Source organism: Dreissena polymorpha, chromosome 2 (genome assembly GCF_020536995.1).
Source record: "Dreissena polymorpha isolate Duluth1 chromosome 2, UMN_Dpol_1.0, whole genome shotgun sequence".
In the NCBI taxonomy this organism is placed as follows: domain Eukaryota; kingdom Metazoa; phylum Mollusca; class Bivalvia; order Myida; family Dreissenidae; genus Dreissena; species Dreissena polymorpha.
The window spans coordinates 46,437,669-46,458,346 of NC_068356.1; the positions used below are offsets into that span (position 1 = coordinate 46,437,669).

The window sequence follows — 20,678 nt, forward strand, 5'->3', positions numbered from 1 at the left end:
CGGTCCGCTGCATTTGTATAGCTAAAATAGATTTGAAAAGTGGACACTTATTTAAAGTTCGAACCGCATAAAGGTCCACTACTTAGGTTGTTCAAATCATTCCATTGGTGTCAACAATTACCCGCCCTAGGGTCAAGTGTTTTCCTTAAATTTAAACTGTTAAAACTGCGAATCACCAAGGCCCAGATGTTGTTATTTGCTATGGAAGATAGTAGATTGGTCTTTTACCAAGTTGTTTTCCAAAAAATGCCCAAGGGGTCAAGACTCGAAAACCCGTGGAATTAATTTGTGAAGTTGTGTTCCTGAAATGAATATAGTGAACAGTTAAAAAAAGTTTAATCTAAAACTGCAATGCCAAAATTTAGCCCAGCCCTAGGCGTTACCGGTTTTTTAGTTGTATTGGCTTGAGCCAATGGACTTTATAACCCCAAATCGAAAAGACGTCGCGTCGGTTGTGTGTAAAAATGCTTTTATGTTTTTAAATGCCGCTCATGTACTTGATAAAAAATGGCTCAATGGAAAACGATGCATATATATTTTATTGCCAATAAAGCACATTTCTGCGAATATAACATATGTTCAATATATTCCAATAAAAGTCACAAAATACACAATTTTCATGAGGACATGGTATGACCGTTGTTGAACAAACCTTAATGTTAGCAGAGGTGTGCACTATGTGAGATTTCTCTACCCTGTTAATTAAACAACAGATGAACAAGATGTGTATTCTACTGGTGAATAAGACTACACTATACTTTCATGAATACGTACCAGATAAGCAGGCATCATAATATAGCCCACTTGAAGTATTGCATTCATATATCGCATGAACGCAACCATAATTTATTTCACATCTTAAGGGTGCTCACACACCTTTTTATATAATTATGCATGTACATCAATAAAAATAATATCGACTACAAACATATTTTTAAAAATATTGCCATGTTATATATTTCATACCACTATACAATTTTCAAAAATATAACAAAGACATTACATTACTGAAGTTCTAAATTATCAGTTTCTTCATTAAATATGCCGTGTTGTGCGAAAATGGGTCTTATCCAGTTATCCAGACACCGTGACTCCAAACCAGCTTGGGCACATGCCCAGTCTGTTCTCAATCTACCCTGGTCTGGAGAGTTACTGTTTGCCAATCACATACATTAGGTCCATTTTCACATGACGTTACTCAACTCATGCTTCAATGGTTACAAAAGCTTTTTTAATTTCGTAAGTTTTTAGTCACTGGGCCCTGATTTATGACTACAGAATATTATTACTTTTGCTAAATATAGTGTTAAGCTTATAACTAATAACATATTGTTAAAAATCCGAAATAACTGAACTCACTATGAAGAAAAAAATATATGTCATAAATATGAGTCGCAACAGGTGTTTGTGTTTAAGGAAAACAATGAGCTACCCGGTACAGAAATACATAGATGTATCAACACAATTTTAAATTAATAATGACATACTTTTGTCAACCCGGTTAAAAACTAACAGCAACACCTAAAGCGTATAGTAAGAGAGCTGGTATTTAAAATGTACATAAAGCAAAATGGCCATTCTTAAGCAGCAATAAAAAAGCTTTTACATATAAGTGCTAAACAGTAGCATATAATTGCTAAACAGAAGCATAAAAGTGCTAAACACTAGCATATAAGTGAGAATATTTTTATTAAGATTCAACCTAATGACAAAAGAAATTCGTATGCAGCAATAAAAATGTTCATTGACTTCAGTGTTTTAATAAAATAACATTTCAACAACAAAAGTATCACTTTTCGTAAATTAAGGAACACATTTGTTATAAACCAATTCTTTGGAAGTACAAATGTTTGTACAGCTCTTTGTCCTAATACAATACTTAAAAAACAAACACCTATGCATAAAATACAACCATTTTGGGTCACCCACCTGAGTTTAATTATTCATGGTAACATAAGCTACATACATACTCAATTTAGTGCAATACCATTATTGTGAATCAGCTGGTTATTGATTGAAAAACGTTTTGTTCTTGACATACCAACATTTCAAGATGAGTCTATGCAGCCTAGTGTTATTGACTGAAAACACCTGTTTGCTGATTTTCTATTTCAAGACATGGAGACATTGACTTTGACAGAACTGGCCTGTAAGCTGTACACACGATTTCAGTGCAATACATGTACGTCAACCCTCAAGCTATTAGGGGGAAACTGTTGTTTTTTTTCTACTTTTAGTATCAGTGACCTCACCCAGCTAGACACACAAACAATTCAAAGCTTTATTTTGATTCAAGCTTGCTATAACAAAAGTTTCTTCAATATTATTCAACGTAAACAAAAACATATTGACAGTAAACCACCTGTTAACAACCACCCACCCACATGTCCAAATTCTAAAAAGCAGGAATTCGACTTAGAATCACAATTGGTATAGTCAATATTTATTACTAAAGAACATAATGGACGAAGGACAGGTTTCTGAAGATTTTCTTAAGAGATTTTTTTTGCTGTTCAGGTTTGGTTTTCTTTTGAAACAAGATTGAAACATTGAGATAAACTAATTAGAATTGTTAAATGAACCATTCAAGATTTTTTCGTCCAGTTTGTGTAACATACACCAAGTGATGAAATAATTGTTGATAACAGCAAGACAATACAGAAGATGGCTGACAAGGGGAGCTTTAACTATAGAATTGTGTGCATTGACTTAAACAAATGAGTATCTTGTGCTAAAGTGAGCTAATAACAAAACAGATAACACTTTAGAGATTCAATCCCTCTCAATTATAATATTGTAAAGTGAGCAAAAAATGCAGCTCACAAAATAAAGGGACATAGCTATAAATAAACTTGTTTTCTTAGATTTTTCAAAATAAACTGTTTTATATAACAAATTAAAGCTGATCATTTCGTCAAAATGTTTAAAATAAATTATCCAAAAACCAAATATATAGAAGCATAGTCATAAACATAATATGTTTTTATTTAATGACTGTAAAAATGATGACTGATATAAAAAAAGTAATAAACAGTGAACAAAATAATGTCCTTGTAAAGATAAATGTTTGATTTCATATATTGCTTATAAAAATATACATAACTTTGCTTGTAAACACATATACAAATATTTTTTACAAACAAATTGCATGATACAAATTATAATTTTTCCACATCAACAAATAACCAATTACCCGGAACAATTTCAAAAACAAGAGAGCCAGATGGTTCTAAGTGCCCACCTTTGTTTACTTCCCAAATGTGTGAATACAGGCAAAAATGAATCTTATTCTGAAATATATAACTAATACATTCTGGGACAGCCCTTATAGTTTTAAGGTGAAAAATATCAACATAATCATGTGCCTAAAAGTATTATTGAGAGAACATAGACTATTGGGTAGACATTGTTTTTGGAGATTCAGTGATATCAACAACAAAGTGTTTAAAGAAATAAGCATTAATTAAGTAAATAATGCCCGTTAGAAAGGCGCTAAATGCTACAATGATGGATGTTTTATATATATTATGCTGCACAATTTATTCTGGTGGTTTTTAAGACACACGAGATATGCATACACTCATAAGCATCCGTTAATGTGAGCTTTCTACGTTATCATCTATCTTTCATATGGTTACAATGAACATTTACCAGAATTATTTTTTATGAACAACTATAATGTATGTACAATTATATACGTTACTATGTATACAGATATTGAGCATTCTTATTCTATCAATACTACAGCACTATCAAGCTTGAAAACATATATCTTAAAAACATTGAGTATTATTACCATATGTAATTTCAATTAAATATGTACATTATTTATATGATGAGTATTATTCAGAGTTAAACATTTAAAACATATGGCTAAAATACAAAAAGCCATACATTTTGATATTGGCACCCATAATTGACCAAGATAAAATACTACTTATTCTACTTAGACTTTAAAGAAGATATTGCACTATTATTAATATTTTTTTATTCCATGTCATGCAAAAATGGGTGTTATGTCATATGCGGTGAGCTTAACTATAGACAAGCCTGTACATCTGGTCTTGAGCTAGCCTGTTTGCTATAAATGTAAGATTTGCTGGTATGATTCCAAAATGTGGTAGCCCCATACTAGTATGAGCAAAGGCGCAGGCTGATCAGGAGCTGTGATGGCTACATATGTCATATGATATTTTTTTGCATGATCAAGGCTAGTTTAGTAAAATAACACAAAGTGTTTATCATAAATATGTTTCATAGTGCTTTAAGCAAATGTTACATTTTATTTACTTTACTTATTAAGCATGCTATTTACAGACTTAAGAATCTTAAAAAAAAATATGCCTTAAATATCTGGAACTAAATGCATTTTTCTGATTATTTTTTTATTTACTATAAATTATTTACAATTCCTTTTTTGCCTCAATGTTATAACTCCTCTCCATCTATAATTAGTAAAGTCAATAAATCAATAAATGAGAGTAATGTGCAAGTAATGGGCGTTTTGTGTACAAGTAATGTGATACAACAAAATATAGTGTTTTGGAATCTGATAAGTTGATAAAAGCAAACTTTTAATAAGAAATAAGAGAATACAAAATTATTCCAAACTGATCAATTTCAAACAACAAACATATGGCATGATTTTTAAAATAAATACATAAATACAATAACGAGTATTAAACAATTTATTGCCATAATGAGAACCACTCCATACACAGACTTTGCCATCATAGAATACAGAACACATGGACCATAGAAACCCTTGGACCTCAGATGTATCTATATATATGACACTTTAAGAAAAGTGGGTTTAATGCATGTGTGTAAAATGACATCCCAGATAAGCCTGTGCAGTTCGCAAAAGCTACTCAGGGACAACACTTTCACATTAGATTTTAGTTTAGAAAAGACTTATTCAAATGAAAAATACATGGAAGAAACATTCATACCTAATTAGCCTTTGCAGACTGCACAGGCTAATCTGGGACAACACTTTATGCACATGCATTTAGTCCACTTTTCCCAAAGCGCAGCTCATACACAGATGGTGTTTATGTCACATTGACATTAATGACATCATATATTTATTGGCATAAAATGAACAAGTAGGCTCAACAGTAACATAGGTTTATAGTATTACTGATGTAAGTTTCAGTATATTCATCTGAATGGTGAATAAAAACACTTGTACAGCCTGGAGCAAACAATCTACACCACCATTTATCACAAGTGTAGCTTTAGTCTTCGAGGTTCAGTGTAGCAGGACTGTTGGTGTAAGTGCCGTTCCCAAAAGCCTGAGCAACAGGAGTGGAAGCAGGCTGCATGGTGACATAGGGACGATCCACCATAGTGTCCTCTCGCAGGTTGGTGTAGCCAAACTGGTTAGAGTCCTCTGAGTCATCACCAGGTAAACCAGTAACCTGCAGGGGAGGAGTGGTGTTTAGCCTCTTTCTGGGAAAATTGGGCTTAACCCTCTACCACTTAGAAACGTATTTTGACATATTTGTAGTCCTTTAGAAAGTTACATTTAATTAAATACATTTCTTACTAGATTTAAATTTTAAAGGCTTCATTTCCAACCCTTAGCTTCAGATGAACAGCAAACAGCATAAAGCCTGAACAGACTGCAAGTTACTCACAGGCTGTTCTGGTTTAATGCTGGTTGCAAAAGCCATTTTCACTTTGCTTCTTAAGGGGGGAAATGTTTAAGTCATGTGCTTATCAGGGACACAGACTAATCTTGGATGGCACTTTACGCACATGCATTTAGCCGTTATTCCAGAAAACACAGCTCTTATGAAGATTGTGTTCTGTTATCTCTGTCAACTGAGGGAAACCTTGCAATAATCTGTCAACTGAGGGAAACCTTGCAATAATCTGTCAACTGAGGGAAACCTTGCAATAATCTGTCAACTGAGGGAAACCTTGCAATAATCTGTCAACAGAAGGAAACCTTGCAATAATCTGTCAACTGAGAGAAACCTTGCATTAATCTGTCAACTGAAGGAAACCTTGCAATAAGCCACTGTTTTGAAATGTTTAAAAAAAATCATTACTAATGAAGTGGCATGAATGGCAGATTTCCTAAATAAAAAGCAAACAAAATGGAAATGAAAGTGAATAATATGACTATATACACCTGTCAAATATTTTTGTTCAAATATAACACTCAATTGAAGGCCTTGGTAATCAATATATTGATAATATTTTTGCAACTCATCTGCTTTGATACAGGTGCTGACTTCAGAATGTGACCAGGACATTTGGCAGACCAGCATCAGGCATTATTTTTCATTAATTATGCATTAAAGAACAACAAACAAGAGCTGTGTTTGTGAAACACAAAGCCCCCTACTGCGCCTCTTTGAAGCTATATATTTGACCTTTGCCCTTGAAGGATGACCTTGACCTTACACCACTCAAAATGTGCAGCTCCATGAGATACATATGCATGCCAAATATCAAGTTGCTATCTTCAATATTGCAAAAGTTATGACCAAGGTTAAAGTTTTGGACAGACACACACAATGACAGACAGACACATACAATCACAGACAGACAGACAGACATGCCAAAAACAATATACCCCCTATCATTTGATCCGGGGACATAAAAATGTGTCATAGCTTTAGTTATAAGGTCTATTTAGATCCTCTAGTCAATAAAATGGAAATATAATTATTTTTTATACAAGCTTTACTGTTGCAAAAAATATATGAATAATAAGATAAATAAAATGGAAATATATATAGGATCTGGCACGAGTTGTCATATCATACCATATTTTATTAAACAAGTTCAGGAATTTTGTTAGTAAGGGAGCCTTTGGCATGCTAACTAACGAATTTCCTGGACAAGTTTAATAAAATATGGTATGATATAACAACGAGTGTCAGATCTTTTTTATCACATGCTTTTAAATCAGCAAATTAAATAAATATTAATGCAAACATAATGATAAATCCCGAATGTGGTTTACATTTCATGACATCATTTAACGTTGCAACGTCATTTCAGCAAAATAACAAAATGCGATTGGTCAATCTAACAAAAATAAGCCAATGAAAACACTTATAAAGTATATTACACACGTGTAAGATAAAAATATTTGTAATGGTTATATTACATTGGAAACAGGGTATGGCATGTGATAAAATTATTTTATATACAAGCTAAACTGTTGCATAAAACATACGAATAATAAGATTCACACAAAGTTATCAACTTTTGAACATGTCTATATTATATTTTTATTTAACTCACACTCACGATGCTGTTGAAGTTTAACAATTGATGCTCTTTTAGAAAAAATATATTTCTCCGGACATAGAACTTAAGTACACTTAACAATGCTCCTTTAGTAGATGTAAAGATGCCCCTAAAGTAGAACATAAGATGCTCCTACATTAGAAATTATAATACTCCTAAAGTAGAACTTATATAATGCTCCTACAGTAAAAGATAAGAAATGTATAAAATAGAACTTCAGTTGTTCCTATAGTCAATGTATGGCACTCCTTAATAAACAAGAAAATAATATGCTCCTAAATTACAATTTAGGGCATTCCAAAGTAAAACTTATGATAGTCCTAAAGTAGAACATAAGATGTCCCATTTATGATGCTGATAAAGTAAAACATCACATGATCCTAAATGATAACTTAATTTTTTCTTAAAGTAAAACTTAAGTTTCTCCTTAAGAAGAAAAACCAAGAACAGAAATGCTCCTAAAGTAGAGCTTAACAAGAGCACCGCCTTGCGGGTGCAGACCGCTCATCTATTTTCTTTTTAAAGGTGAAGGGACTCTCATTTTCAATCACAAAGGAGGGAGGGGTGAAGTGAAGAGGGGTGTATATTGTGGGGGTGAGGACATTTATTACATTATCTTCCAAAAATGCCAAAAAAATGCACACAAAAAAAAATCGGCAGGGGGGGGGGGGGGGGGGAGGGGGGGGGATTCTTTGGTGCGATGGTTGGACGGTATTTCAAACATAAAATAATAAAAATAAATATTTGTGTTTTTTATCCGTATCAAAAAAAATAAATTGGGGGGGGGTGAGGTGGGGGGTATAGAGTGAGGGTGTGGTGGTAATTTGTGAGATGATCTTAAAAAAAAAAAAAAAAAAAAAATGGGCGGGGGAGGGGTGAGGTGGGGGGTAAAGTGTGAGGGTGTGGTGGTAATTTGTGAGATGATCTTTAAAAAAAAGAAAAAAAAATAGGGGGGGGGAATTCGGGTGGGGGGAGGGGGGAGGGGGGTGGGGGGGTTGATTCTTGGGTGCGATGGTTGCAGGGTATTTCAAACATAAAATAATAATAATAAATAGTTGTGTTTTTTAACAGTTAAAAAAAAAAAAAAATTGGGGGGGTGGGGGGGTTTAGTGTGAGGGTGTGGTGGTCATTTGTGAGATGATCTTAACAAACAAAAAACAAAAAAATAGGAGGGGGGGATTCGGGGGGGTGGGGCACGGGGGATAGTTTGAGTGAAGTCTAATGTGGTATGTCATGTAAGAGTAGTTTTGTCAAAGTATCAATCAAATCTAATCATAAATAAAGAAGTTATGGCAATTTTAGCAAAATTTAATAATTTTACCTTGAGAGTCAAGGTCATTCAAAGGTCAAGGTAAAATTCAACTTGCCAGGTACAGTAACCTCATGATAGCATGAAAGTATTTGAAGTTTGAAAGCAATAGCCTTGATACTTAAGAAGTAAATTTGATCGAAACACAAAATTTAACCATATATTCAAAGTTACTAAGTCAAAAAAGGGCCATAATTCCATAAAAATGACATCCAGAGTTATGCAACTTGTCCTTTTACTGTACCCTTATGATAGTTTGCGAGTGTTCAAAGTATGAATGCAATATCTATGATAATTTAGGGGTAAAGTGGACCAAAACACAAAACTTAACCAAATTTTCAATTTTCTAAGTATAAAGGGCCCATAATTCCGTCCAAATGCCAGTCAGAGTTACATAACTTTGCCTGCACAGTCCCCTTATGATAGTTAATAAGTGTTGCAAGTATGAAAGCAATAGCTTTGATACTGTAGGAATAAAGTGGACCTAAACACAAAACTTAACCAAATTTTCAATATTCTAAGTATAAAAAGGGCACATAATTCTGTCAAAATGCCAGTCAGAGTTACATTACTTTGCCTGCACAGTCCCCTTATGATAGTTAGTAAGTGTTGCAAGTATGAAAGCAATAGCTTTGATACTTAAGGAATAAAATGGACCTAAACACAAAACTTAACCAAAATTTTCAATTTTCTAAGTATAAAAAGGGCACATAATTCTGTCAAAATGCACGCCAGAGTTATCTAACTTTGCCTGCCCAGTCCCTTCATGATAGTTAGTAAGTGTACCAAGTTTGAATGCAATAGCATTGATACATTCTGAAAAAAGTGGACCTAAATGCAAAACTTAACCAAAATTTTCAATTTTCTAAATATAAAAAGGGCACATAATTCAGTCAAAATGCACGCCAGAGTTATCTAACTTTGCCTGCCCAGTCCCCTCATGATAGTAAGTAAGTGTACCAAGTTTGAATGCAATAGCATTGATACATTCTGAAAAAGTGGACCTAAACGCAAAACTTAACCAAAATTTTCAATTTTCTAAATATAAAAAGGGCACATAATTCAGTCAAAATGCACGCCAGAGTTATCTAACTTTGCCTGCCCAGTCCCCTTATGAAAGTTAGTAAGTGTACCAAGTTTGAATGCAATAGCATTGATACTTTCTGAGAAAAGTGGACCTAAATGTCGACGCCAAGGTGATGACAATAGCTCATAATTTTTTTTCAAAAAATAGATGAGCTAAAAATGGCTCTTCCTGTTTGCGCCCCTGTACATACCGTTCCCTCCTGAGCGTATTGGGGATTCTCGAAGGCCACTGTGCTGATGGTGCCATTCTTAGATTTCAGAGACCGCCTGAAGACACAGAGGGACACATTAGGAAACTTTTTGCAACAACTGCATTAAAATATTAGAGCCCCGCCATTGGAAAACTGGCCTTCATGAATATGTCCCTTCATTAATATGTCATCCCAGAGTCTGCAGAGGCTAATCAGGGACGACACCTTTCGTTTTTGAGGTATTTTTGTGTAAAGAAAGTTTCTGCTTAGCAAAAATGCAGTTTAGGAGGAAAGTACTATCCCTAATAAGTCTGTGAAAGCTGCACAGGCTAATCTGAGACAAAACTTTACGCATATGCATAAAGCCCAGTTTTCTCAGAGCAAAGCTCATATCACATTGCATTTCTCAGGGTTAAGAGTCCTAAAAGCTTTTCTGAAATATAATGTTTCCATTATTTAATAGCATAAGCATTGCTTTTTAAGGGAAGGTCAACCACAACGACAGAGAAAAAAAAAGTTGTAAAATACTGTATTTTTTACAATTATTAGTTTATATTGATTAAAATATCATGACTGGTATATTACCGAATTGAAAAAAGTTGCTAAGTTTTCGTATTTTCAGTATATCAATTTTACTGGGTATGTCTACCATGTCACTACCAGTTACTATACTTAATGCCAGTAGATTGATCATCATCGTCACGTGATAAACCCAGAAATGCAAATTGTGGATGCGTAGTGAATTGAATATATTTTATATATAAAATGATCAATGCGTTATTTATAGTGTGTATATGTATCGTTATGTCACCTATTTTCGTGATGTTCTTTCCATTTCACATCACAAAATTTTATTACTGAATATACTGAAAATATGAACTATTTTCAAGTAATGTAATATACCAGTCATGAAATTTTAATCAATATAAACTAATAATTGCAAAAAAATACTGTATTTTAGAACTTTCCCTTTTTCGTCATTCATGGTTGTGTAAATGGTCAAACAAACCAGATATGTCTGTACTTGTTACTGAAAAATAGCTTTGTTAAAGAGACACAGATATCCATTATGATATTAGAACACATATAATAACATGACCTACGCTACAGGAGTGTATAACGTAATGCTCAATTTTGTTTATTACATGGGTGTTATTATACTAGTCATATAACTGTGAAATGACATTTTTTACAAAACAATGTCATTATTCCAGCGAATTTCTTCAGTGAAATTCTTTTACAATGTGAATAAACAGAGAAACGAGCATACAATTAAAAGAAAATTTGTTGGTCATGTTATAAATAGAATCTTAGATTCCTGGTCATTTTGTATTGAATTTATTAAACTCGTCTTTTAAATAAAGACAAGAGGGACAAGCTGGCCCTAGTTCTCTCACCTGAGAGGAGTCGTTTTTTTCAATCTTTACCAAATGTCACACTTTACCTAGATAATTGTCCAGACAAACATCCTGGTCAAGTTTCATCATTATTGAACCAAAACACTGGCGTATGAAGTGTTTTTGTTTTTGTAAGATTTGACCTGGTTACCTATATTTTGAGTTGACCCCCCTAACCAAACATCAAAATTTGCTTACAAAAATAAATATTATGACCAAGATTCATAAAATCTTAAACAAAATTGTGACCTCTAGAGTGTTTACAAGGATTTTGAATAATATAATGAAAAATTGAACAATCTAAGGGCAACAATTATGGCATTAATTAATTGATTTTGCTCATTATCAAACTTGACGGAGATCTTTCAGCAACTTTGATAAAGAAAGCTTGAGAAACGTGAATGCTAGAGTGTTTACGGACGGCAGACAAAGACCAATCCTAAAACCTCACCTGAGCAAAAACGTGAGCTAAAAAGTGTGTTTCACCGATCTGAGCCAGTTTCCAACTTGTCCTAGAAATCAATAAAACCAATGTATTGACTACGTTTCACAATGATTAGGCAAAAAATGTGACTTCTAAAGTGTTCGATCCCAAGGTTTCTATCTAGTCACATAAGGAAAATTGCCCCACCAACCTGGCGGCCATGTTTTTTGACCGATCAGGACCATTTGCGAACTCATCTTAGATATATATAAAACCAATCTTTTCACCAAGTTTCATGATGATTGGGCAAAATTTAATAATGTGAGTTCTAGAGTGTTCACAAGCTTTTTTACTATATAATTATAAGAAAACTGCCCCCCCCCCCGGCAGCCATGTTATTCAACTGACCGAAACCATTTTCAAACTCAACTCTTGTATCAACGAAACAAATGTTCTGACCAAATTTTATGAACATTGGGCCAAAAATGTGACTTCTACAGTTTTCACATGTTTTAACTACATACATATAATAGAAAAAAATGCCCCCCCCCCACTGGCGGCCATGTTTTTTCACCGATCTGGACCATTTTCAAACTCATCCGAGATATCAATAAAACCAATGTTTTTACCAATTTTCATGATGATTGGACAAAAATTGTGACTTCTAGAGTGTTTACAAGGTTTCTCTATAGCCAAATAAGGAAAACTGCCCCGCCCACTGGCAGCCATGTTTTTCAAAGGACCGAAACCACTTTTGAACTCAACCAACATATCATTAAGGCAAACATTTTGATACAGTTACATGAAGATTGGGCATGAAATTAGACTTCTACAGTGTTTACAAGGTTTTTCTTTTTTTTGACCTAGTTTTTGACCCAGCATGACTCAGTTTCGAACTTGATCAAGATATCATTGAGACAAATCTTCTGACAAAGTTTCATGAAGATCGGACAATAAATATGGTCTCTAGAGTGTTTACGAACAAATGTGGACGGACGGACAAAGACCGGTCACAAAAGCTCACCTGAGCAAACAGGTGAGCTAATAAAAACTCGGCAAGCCTCGTTTTAATCTTCATTTAGATGACTTGTTTAATAAATTCAATACAAAACGACCACTCATGCAAGATCCTATATTTATCAGTCTTCACAAATGTATAACTGCATTACTGAATCAGCTTAAAACAAGAACATCCAGCAAATATCATGCTATTTGCTTCTTATAAGTATCTTTGGGTCTGAAATGAGGCCTTTAAACTTAATTATATAAAGACTTTATTCAATAAAGATTTGCTTTTCTATGCGACTGAAAACAGTTCAAAAGGCCTATCTGAGTGGGTAATTGGTTAAGCTCTGAAAAGCATACACATCAGTAAACATTTCCTTCCATTCCTTAAGCCCCCACAGTATTATCAATTCAGCTGCTTTCTGCAATAACTGGGCTTAATGCATGTGTGTATAGTGTTTTCCAAAATGAGCCTGTAAAGTCCACCACACTTTCCGCCTGGACTGGATTTTTTTCAGAGGAGTCTACTTTGAAATGAAAATATTAATGAAAGCCTGCAAAGGCTAATCTGAGACTAAACTAAACACCCATGCATTAAGTCCAGTTTTTCCAGAAGTTCAAAATGACAGCAATTACCCTACCTGACAAAGATTATGACAACAACGGCAATCACAATGATGAGCAGAGCAGCCAGTACAAGCCCCACCGCCATTCCTGTCCTCACCTCACTGGACTGTGACTGCTGACTGGACACCGTACCTTCATTACCTAGGGCATGGGAATAGCTATAGTTATAAGTTAGTAATAAACATCATCATCACTTGGGGCATGGGAATAGCTATAGTTATAAGTTAGTAATAAACATCATCATCACCTGGGGCATGAAAATAGCTATAGTTATATGTTAGTCATAAACTTCATCTTTTCCTGGGGCATGGGAATAGCTATAGTTATAAGTTAGTCATAAACTTCATCTTTACCTGGGGCATGGGAATAGCTATAGTTTGAGTTAGTCTTAAACTTCATCTTCACCTGGGACATGGGAATAGCTATAGCTATAAGTTGGTCATAAACTTCATCATCACCTGGGGCATGGGAATAGCTATAGTTATAAGTTAGTCATAAACTTCATCATCACCTGGCGAATGGAAATAGCTATAGTTATAAGTAAGTCTTAAACTTCATCATCACCTGGGACATGGAAATAGCTATAGTCATAAGTTAGTCATAAACTTCATCATCACCTGGGGCATGGAAATAACTATAGTTATAGGTTAGTCATAAACTTGATCATCACCTGGGGCATGGGAAAAGCTCTACTTATAAGTAAGTCTTAAACTTCATCATCACCTGAGGCATGGAAATAGCTATAGTTATAAGTAAGTCATAAACTTCATCATCACCTGGGGCATGAAAATAGCTGTAGTAGTATGCTAGTCATAAACTTCATCTTCTCCTGGGGCATGGGAATAGCTATAGTTATATGTTAGTCATAAACTTCATCTTCAGCTGGGGAATGGGAATAGCTATAGTTATAAGTTAGTCTTAAACGTCATCTTCACCTGGGTCATAGGAATAGCTAAAGTTATAAGTAAGTCGTAAACTTCATCATCACCTGGGGCATGGCAATAGCTACAGTTATAAGTTAGCCTTAAACTTCATCATCACCTGGGGCATGGGAATAGCTATAGTTATAAGTAAGTCACAAACTTCATCATCACCTGGGGCATGGGAATAGTTATAGTTATAAGTTAGTCATAAACTTCATCAGCACATGGGGCATTAAAATAGCTATAGTTTTAAGTAAGTCTTCAACTTCATCTTCACCTAGGACATAGGAATAGCTATAGTTATAAGTTAGACATAAACTTCATCATCACCTGGGGCATGGGAATAGCTATAGTTATAGGTTAGTCATAAACTTGATCATCACCTGGGGCATGGGAATAGCTATAGTTATAAGTTAGTCATAAACATCATCATCACCTTGGGCATGACAATAGCTATATTTATATGTTAGTCATAAACTTAATCATCACCTGGGGCATGGGAATAGCTATAGTTATATGTTAGTCATCAACTTCATTTTCTCCTGCGACATGGGGATAAATATAGTTATAAGTTAGTCTTAAACTTCATCATTACCTGGGGCATGGGAATGGCTATTGTTATAAGCTAGTCACAAACTTCATCACCACCTGGGGCATGGGAATAGCTATAGTTATAAGTTAGTCATAAACTTAATCTTCACCTGACGAATGGAAATAGCTATAGTTATAAGTAAGTCTTAAACTATATCTTCACCTGGGACATGGGAATAGCTGTAGCTATAAGTTAGTCATAAACTTGATCATCACCTGTGGCATGGGAATAGCTATAGTTATATGTTAGTCATAAACGTCATCTTCTCCTGGGGCATGGGAATAGCTATAGTTATAAGTTAGTAATAAACTTAATCATCACCTGGGGTATGTGAAAAGCTATAGTTATAAATTAGTCATTAACTTCATCTTCACCTGGGACATGTGACTAGCTTAAGTAAGTCATAAACTTCATAATCATCTGGGGCATGGGAATAGCTATAGTTATAATTTAGTCATAAACTTCATAATCACCTGGCGCATAGGAATAGCTATAGTTATATGCCAGTCATAAACTTCATCATCACCTGGTGCATGGGAATAGCTATAGTTATAAATAAGTCATTAACTTCATCATCACCTGGGACATGGGAGTAGCTATAGTTATAAGTTAGTCATGAACATCATCATCATCTGGGGCATGGGAATAGCTATAGTTATAAGTTAGTCATAAACTTCATCATCATCTGGGGCATGGGAATAGATATAGTTATAATTTAGTCATAAACTTCATAATCACCTAGCACATGGGAATAGCTATAGTTATATGTCAGTCTTAAACTTCATCATCACCTGGTGCATGGGAATAGCTTTAGTTATAAGTTAGTCATAAACTTCATCATCACCTGGCGAATGGAATTAGCTATAGTTATAAGTAAGTCTTAAACTTCATCTTCACCTGGTACATGGGAATAGCTATAGTTATAAGTTAGTCATAAACTTCATCATCACCTGGGGCATGGAAATAGCTATAGTTATAGGTCAGTCATAAACGTGATCATCACCTGGGGCATGGAAATAGCTATAGTTATAAGTAAGTCTTTAACTTAATCATCACCTGAGGCATGGGAATAGCTTTAGTTATAAGTTAGTCATAAACCTCATCATCACCTGGGGCATGAAAATAGCTATAGTTCTATGCTAGTCATAAACTTCATCATCACCTGGGGCATGGGAATAGCTATAGTTATAAGTAAGTCTTAAACTTCATCATCACCTGAGGCATGGGTAAAGCTAAAGTTATAAGTTAGTCATAAACCTCATCATCACCTGGGGCATGAAAATAACTATAGTTATATGCTAGTCATAAACTTCATCATCACCTGGGGCATGGGAATAGCTATTGTTATATGTTAGTCATAAAATTCATCTTCTCCTGGGGGATGGGAATAGCTATAGTTATAAGTTAGTCATAAACATCATCTTCAACTGGGGCATGGGAATAGCTACAGTTATAAGTTAGTCTTAAACTTCATCTTCACCTGGGTCATGGGAATAGCAACAGTTATAAGTTATCCTTAAACTTCATCATCACCTGGGGCATGGGAATATCTATAGTTATATGCAAGTCATAAACTTCATCATCAGCTGGGGCATGGGTATAGCTATAGTTATAAGTTATTCATAAACTTCATCATCACCTGGCAAATGGAAATAGCTATAGTTAAAAGTAAGTCTTCAACTTCATCTTCACTTCACCTAGGACATAGGAATAGCTTTAGTTATAGGTTAGTCATAAACTTCGTCATCACCTGGGGCATGGAAATAGCTATAGTTATAGGTTAGTCACAAACTTGATCATCACCTGGGGCATGGGAATAGCTATAGTTATAAGTAAGTCTTAAACTTCATCATCACCTGAGGCATGGGAATAGCTATAGTTATAAGTTAGTCATAGACCTCATCATCACCTTGGGCATGAAAAATAGCTATAGTTATATGTTAGTTATATATTTCATCATCACCTGGGTCAAGGGAATAGCTATAGTTATATGTTAGTCATAAACTTCATTTTCTCTTGTGACATGGTAATAGCTATAGTCATAAGTTAGTTTTAAACTTCATCATCACCTGGGGCATGGGAATGGCTATAGTTATAAGCTAGTCACAAACTTCATCATCACCTGGTGCATGGGAATAGCTATAGTTATAAGTTAGTCATAAACATCATCATCACCTGGCGAATGGAAATAGCTATAGTTATATGTTAGTCATAAACTTAATCATCACCAGGGGCATGGGAATAGCTTTAGTTATATGTTAGTCATAAACTTCATCTTCTCCTGGGGCATTAGAATAGCTATAGTTATAAGTTAGTCATAAATTTCATCATCACCTGGGGTATGTGAATAGCTATAGTTATAAGTTAGTCTTAAACTTCAACTTCACCTGGGACATGGGGATAGCTATAGTTATAAGTTAGTCATAAACTTCATCATCACCTGGGGCATGATAATAGCTATAGTTATAAGTTAGTCTTAAACTTCATCATAACCTGGAGCATGGGAATAGCTATAGTTATAAGTTATTCATAAACTTCATCATAACCTTGGGCATGGGAATAGCTATAGTTATAAGTTAGTCATAAACTTCATCATCATCTGGGGCATGGGAATAGCTATAGTTATAATTTAGTCATAAACTTCATAATCACCTGGCGCATGGGAATTGCTATAGTTATAAGTTAGTCATAAACTTCATTATAACCTGGGGCATGGGAATAGCTATAGTTATAAGTTAGTCATAAACTTCATCATCACCTGGTAAATGGAAAAAACTATAGTTATAAGTAAGTCTTAAACTTCATCATAACCTGGGGCATGGGAATAGCTATAGTTATAAGTTAGTCATGAATATCATCACCTGAGGCATGGGAATAGCTATAGTTATAAGTTAGTAATTAACTTCATCATCACCTGGGGCATGGGAATAGTTTAAGATATAAGTTAGTCATAAACTTCATCATCATCTGGGGCATGGGAATAGCTATATTTATCATTTAGTCATAAACTTCATAAGCACCTGGCGCATGGGAATAGCTATAGTTATATGTAAGTCATAAACTTCATTATAACCTGGTGCATGGGAATAGCTATAGTTATAAGTTCGTCATAGACTTTATAATCAGCTGGGCATGGCAATAGCTTTAGTGAAAGTTAGTCTAAACTACATCATCACCTGGTGCAGAAAATAGCTTTAGTTATAAGCAAGTCTTAAACTTCATTATCACCTGGGATATGGGAATAGTCATAGTTATAAGTTAGTCATAAAATTCACCTGGGGCATGGGAAAAAAACAAGCTCTACGAGTGCAGTTTATGGCAAGACAATAATGCCCATCTACATAAATTAATTAATCGCAATTGCTGGACATAAACTTAAAGAAATAACCCCATCACAATTGTTGAATAATTTTATACTTATTTATGAGATAATTTAAGAAAACATTCACATTTCGTTTGCGAGGGTGTGTGGGGGATAAATGCACCACAATATTTTAATAATTAGCAAGGGACAAAATTATTGTCACAAAACCAGGTTTTCAATTAAAAAAAAAAAAATAAAAAAAAATCTGATAAAGGGAGAAGATTCAAAATGTGCATTGTTACTGATTGTTTTAGTTACCCCCCTTGTGTCAAAGTCAATCTATTTTTAGTCATGGCGACCTTGATTTCAACTGAATCATAAAATCCCGACAATATGCGCCAGGGCACTTGGTGACAATCATTTTGTGAAAGTTTCATTGAAATCCGTTGAGAAATGGATGAGTTGCGCTCAGAAGCATTGTTCGGCCCACCCGCCTGTTCACCCGCCGACATTCACCAATCTAATAACCAGTTTTTTCCTTCGGAAAACCTTAAAAAGAAACTGGTAGAGGTGCTTTAAACCTTTGCCCACCTTGAGACTTGATGACAATGCTGTCAGACATGGTTCCCAGCCCGTCCATGCTTAGTGCTGCCACCTGGACCGTATAGCTGGTACCAGGCTTCAGGCCAATCAACATGGCAAAGTTATTAGTAGCGGGAACCTAAAACAGAACAAACATAAACATGTGTGTGTGTACATGGTGTCCCTTTGGATGAGTGTGGAACTGTTACAGGCGTGTACGATTCTACTCCTGGACTGGCATTGGGCACTCAAATTGTGCCCTGGGCAGATATAATACAGCAAATACCAGGTTGGGCAAATCTTTTTTAAGATCAGTCAGTTCCTTTATTTATTAATAGGTTTTTGTTTGGAAGAGACATGATTATGTTGTGTTGAAGATTGAAACTTAAATGTGTAAATCATACTATTTGTAGCTGTTACTTGCCCATTTTTAAGTAGGCAGCGTGTGGTTTCTGACATATTATCCAAACAGCAAGATATTCATGCTTTATTTTTCAGAAAAGTAATGGAGCCGCATTTTGGTAAAACTGGGTCTAATGCATTTACATAAAGTTTAATACCAGAGTAGACATTGCAGTCTGCACATTCATTAAGCCCAGTTTTTCCAGAAAGTGGGGGCTTCAATGTATTGATAGGGATCAGGTTACTGTCACAAACAGAAGACTTAGGGAGACAACAAATTATTCAAGGGTTACCTGACTTTGTCAGGTGGTTGCACTGCAGGGCGAGTGGATTTAAACAGTTGTTTACACCACAATGTTATAAATGCCTAACCTGACAAGACATTTTGGGTGAACCGTGTACAAACAGCAACATGAACACAAGAGGAGACAGACCAATCATTATATGCATCTTAGTATCTGTACATGCTGGGTTATTTTCAAACGGTGTATATAAGAACAAGAGTTCTGCGGTTGGAGACATATGCATATGTGAAGTATCAATCCAAGCGGTCAATTGGTTGATGAGTTATTGATCAGAAACATTTTTTACACTTATTGTGACAGTGACCTTGACCTTTGACCTAGTGACCCCAATTTCAATAGGTGTCATCTACTTCCAAGGCTAATGCACATGTGAAGTACCCGGCCAATCGGTCAATTTGTTGAAACAAACTGGTCAACAGACAGACCAACCAACCGACATCCAGCGAAACAATATACCACCTCTTCTTCTAAGGGGGGCATAAAAATAATGTATTGTTCTTAAATACTTTATAATGTACATAAATGTATAATGTAGCACCACTTCTCACTATGTTCTCAATTAATTATTTAATCTTAAAGATCTTGTTTTCATAATATTAAATAACAAACAATAAATATTCAAATAGCTTACTCATCTTAAATTTAATTATGCTTATTGTTGCATAACAAATATTATTATAACGCAGTTGCTATTACCATTGTCGACATTTCATCAGAAGGTTCTTTATAGAACACATTATACTTGGTAATATTGAGCCTGGTTCTGGGCTGGTCCCATATAAGTGATATGTTGGTTCCCAGCACTGTGGCTCGAATGTTAACAGGCTTGGGTGGAACCAGACCTAGAAGACAGAAAAAAGAGCAGTTTTAGTCTTGGTAAAATGTTCTGTGAAAACGGTGTTTAATGCTTGTCAATAAGTGTTGTCCCAGATTAGCTTGTGCAGTCCATACAGGCTAATCAGTGATGACACTTTCGGCTTAAACTGGATTTTCACTTAGAAGAGAATTCCTTTAAACAAAAACTAGAGCTTTGTGTGACTTGACGAATACCCCCACATGCCAAATTGACACAGAATATTTTGCATGTTGTCTTCACAAAAAACAGCGAAAACCATGCCAAATGTTTAAAACGCACTAAGTGACCCCGTGACCTGGTTTTTGACCCTGCATGGCCCATGTTCGAATTTGGCCTACACATCATCTAGATACAGCTTCTGACAAAGAGTGGTGAAGATCGGATGAAAGCTACTTGAATTAGA

General features: G+C 34.9%; 1 protein-coding gene across 1 annotated transcript in view; it reads right to left on the reverse strand.

The window, feature by feature from the left end:
- Window positions 1-521: 521 nt before the first annotated feature.
- Window positions 522-20,678, reverse strand: part of LOC127866916 (Ig-like and fibronectin type-III domain-containing protein 2) — a 119,137-nt gene continuing 98,980 nt past the window's right edge. The window contains exons 33-37 of the mRNA XM_052407782.1: window positions 20,116-20,261; window positions 18,722-18,851; window positions 13,326-13,452; window positions 9,859-9,934; window positions 522-5,423 (exon numbers count right to left, since the gene is read on the reverse strand). Coding sequence (XP_052263742.1) covers window positions 5,241-5,423; window positions 9,859-9,934; window positions 13,326-13,452; window positions 18,722-18,851; window positions 20,116-20,261 — 662 coding nt within the window. The 3' untranslated portion in view covers window positions 522-5,240. The remainder of the gene's footprint in view (window positions 5,424-9,858; window positions 9,935-13,325; window positions 13,453-18,721; window positions 18,852-20,115; window positions 20,262-20,678) is intronic.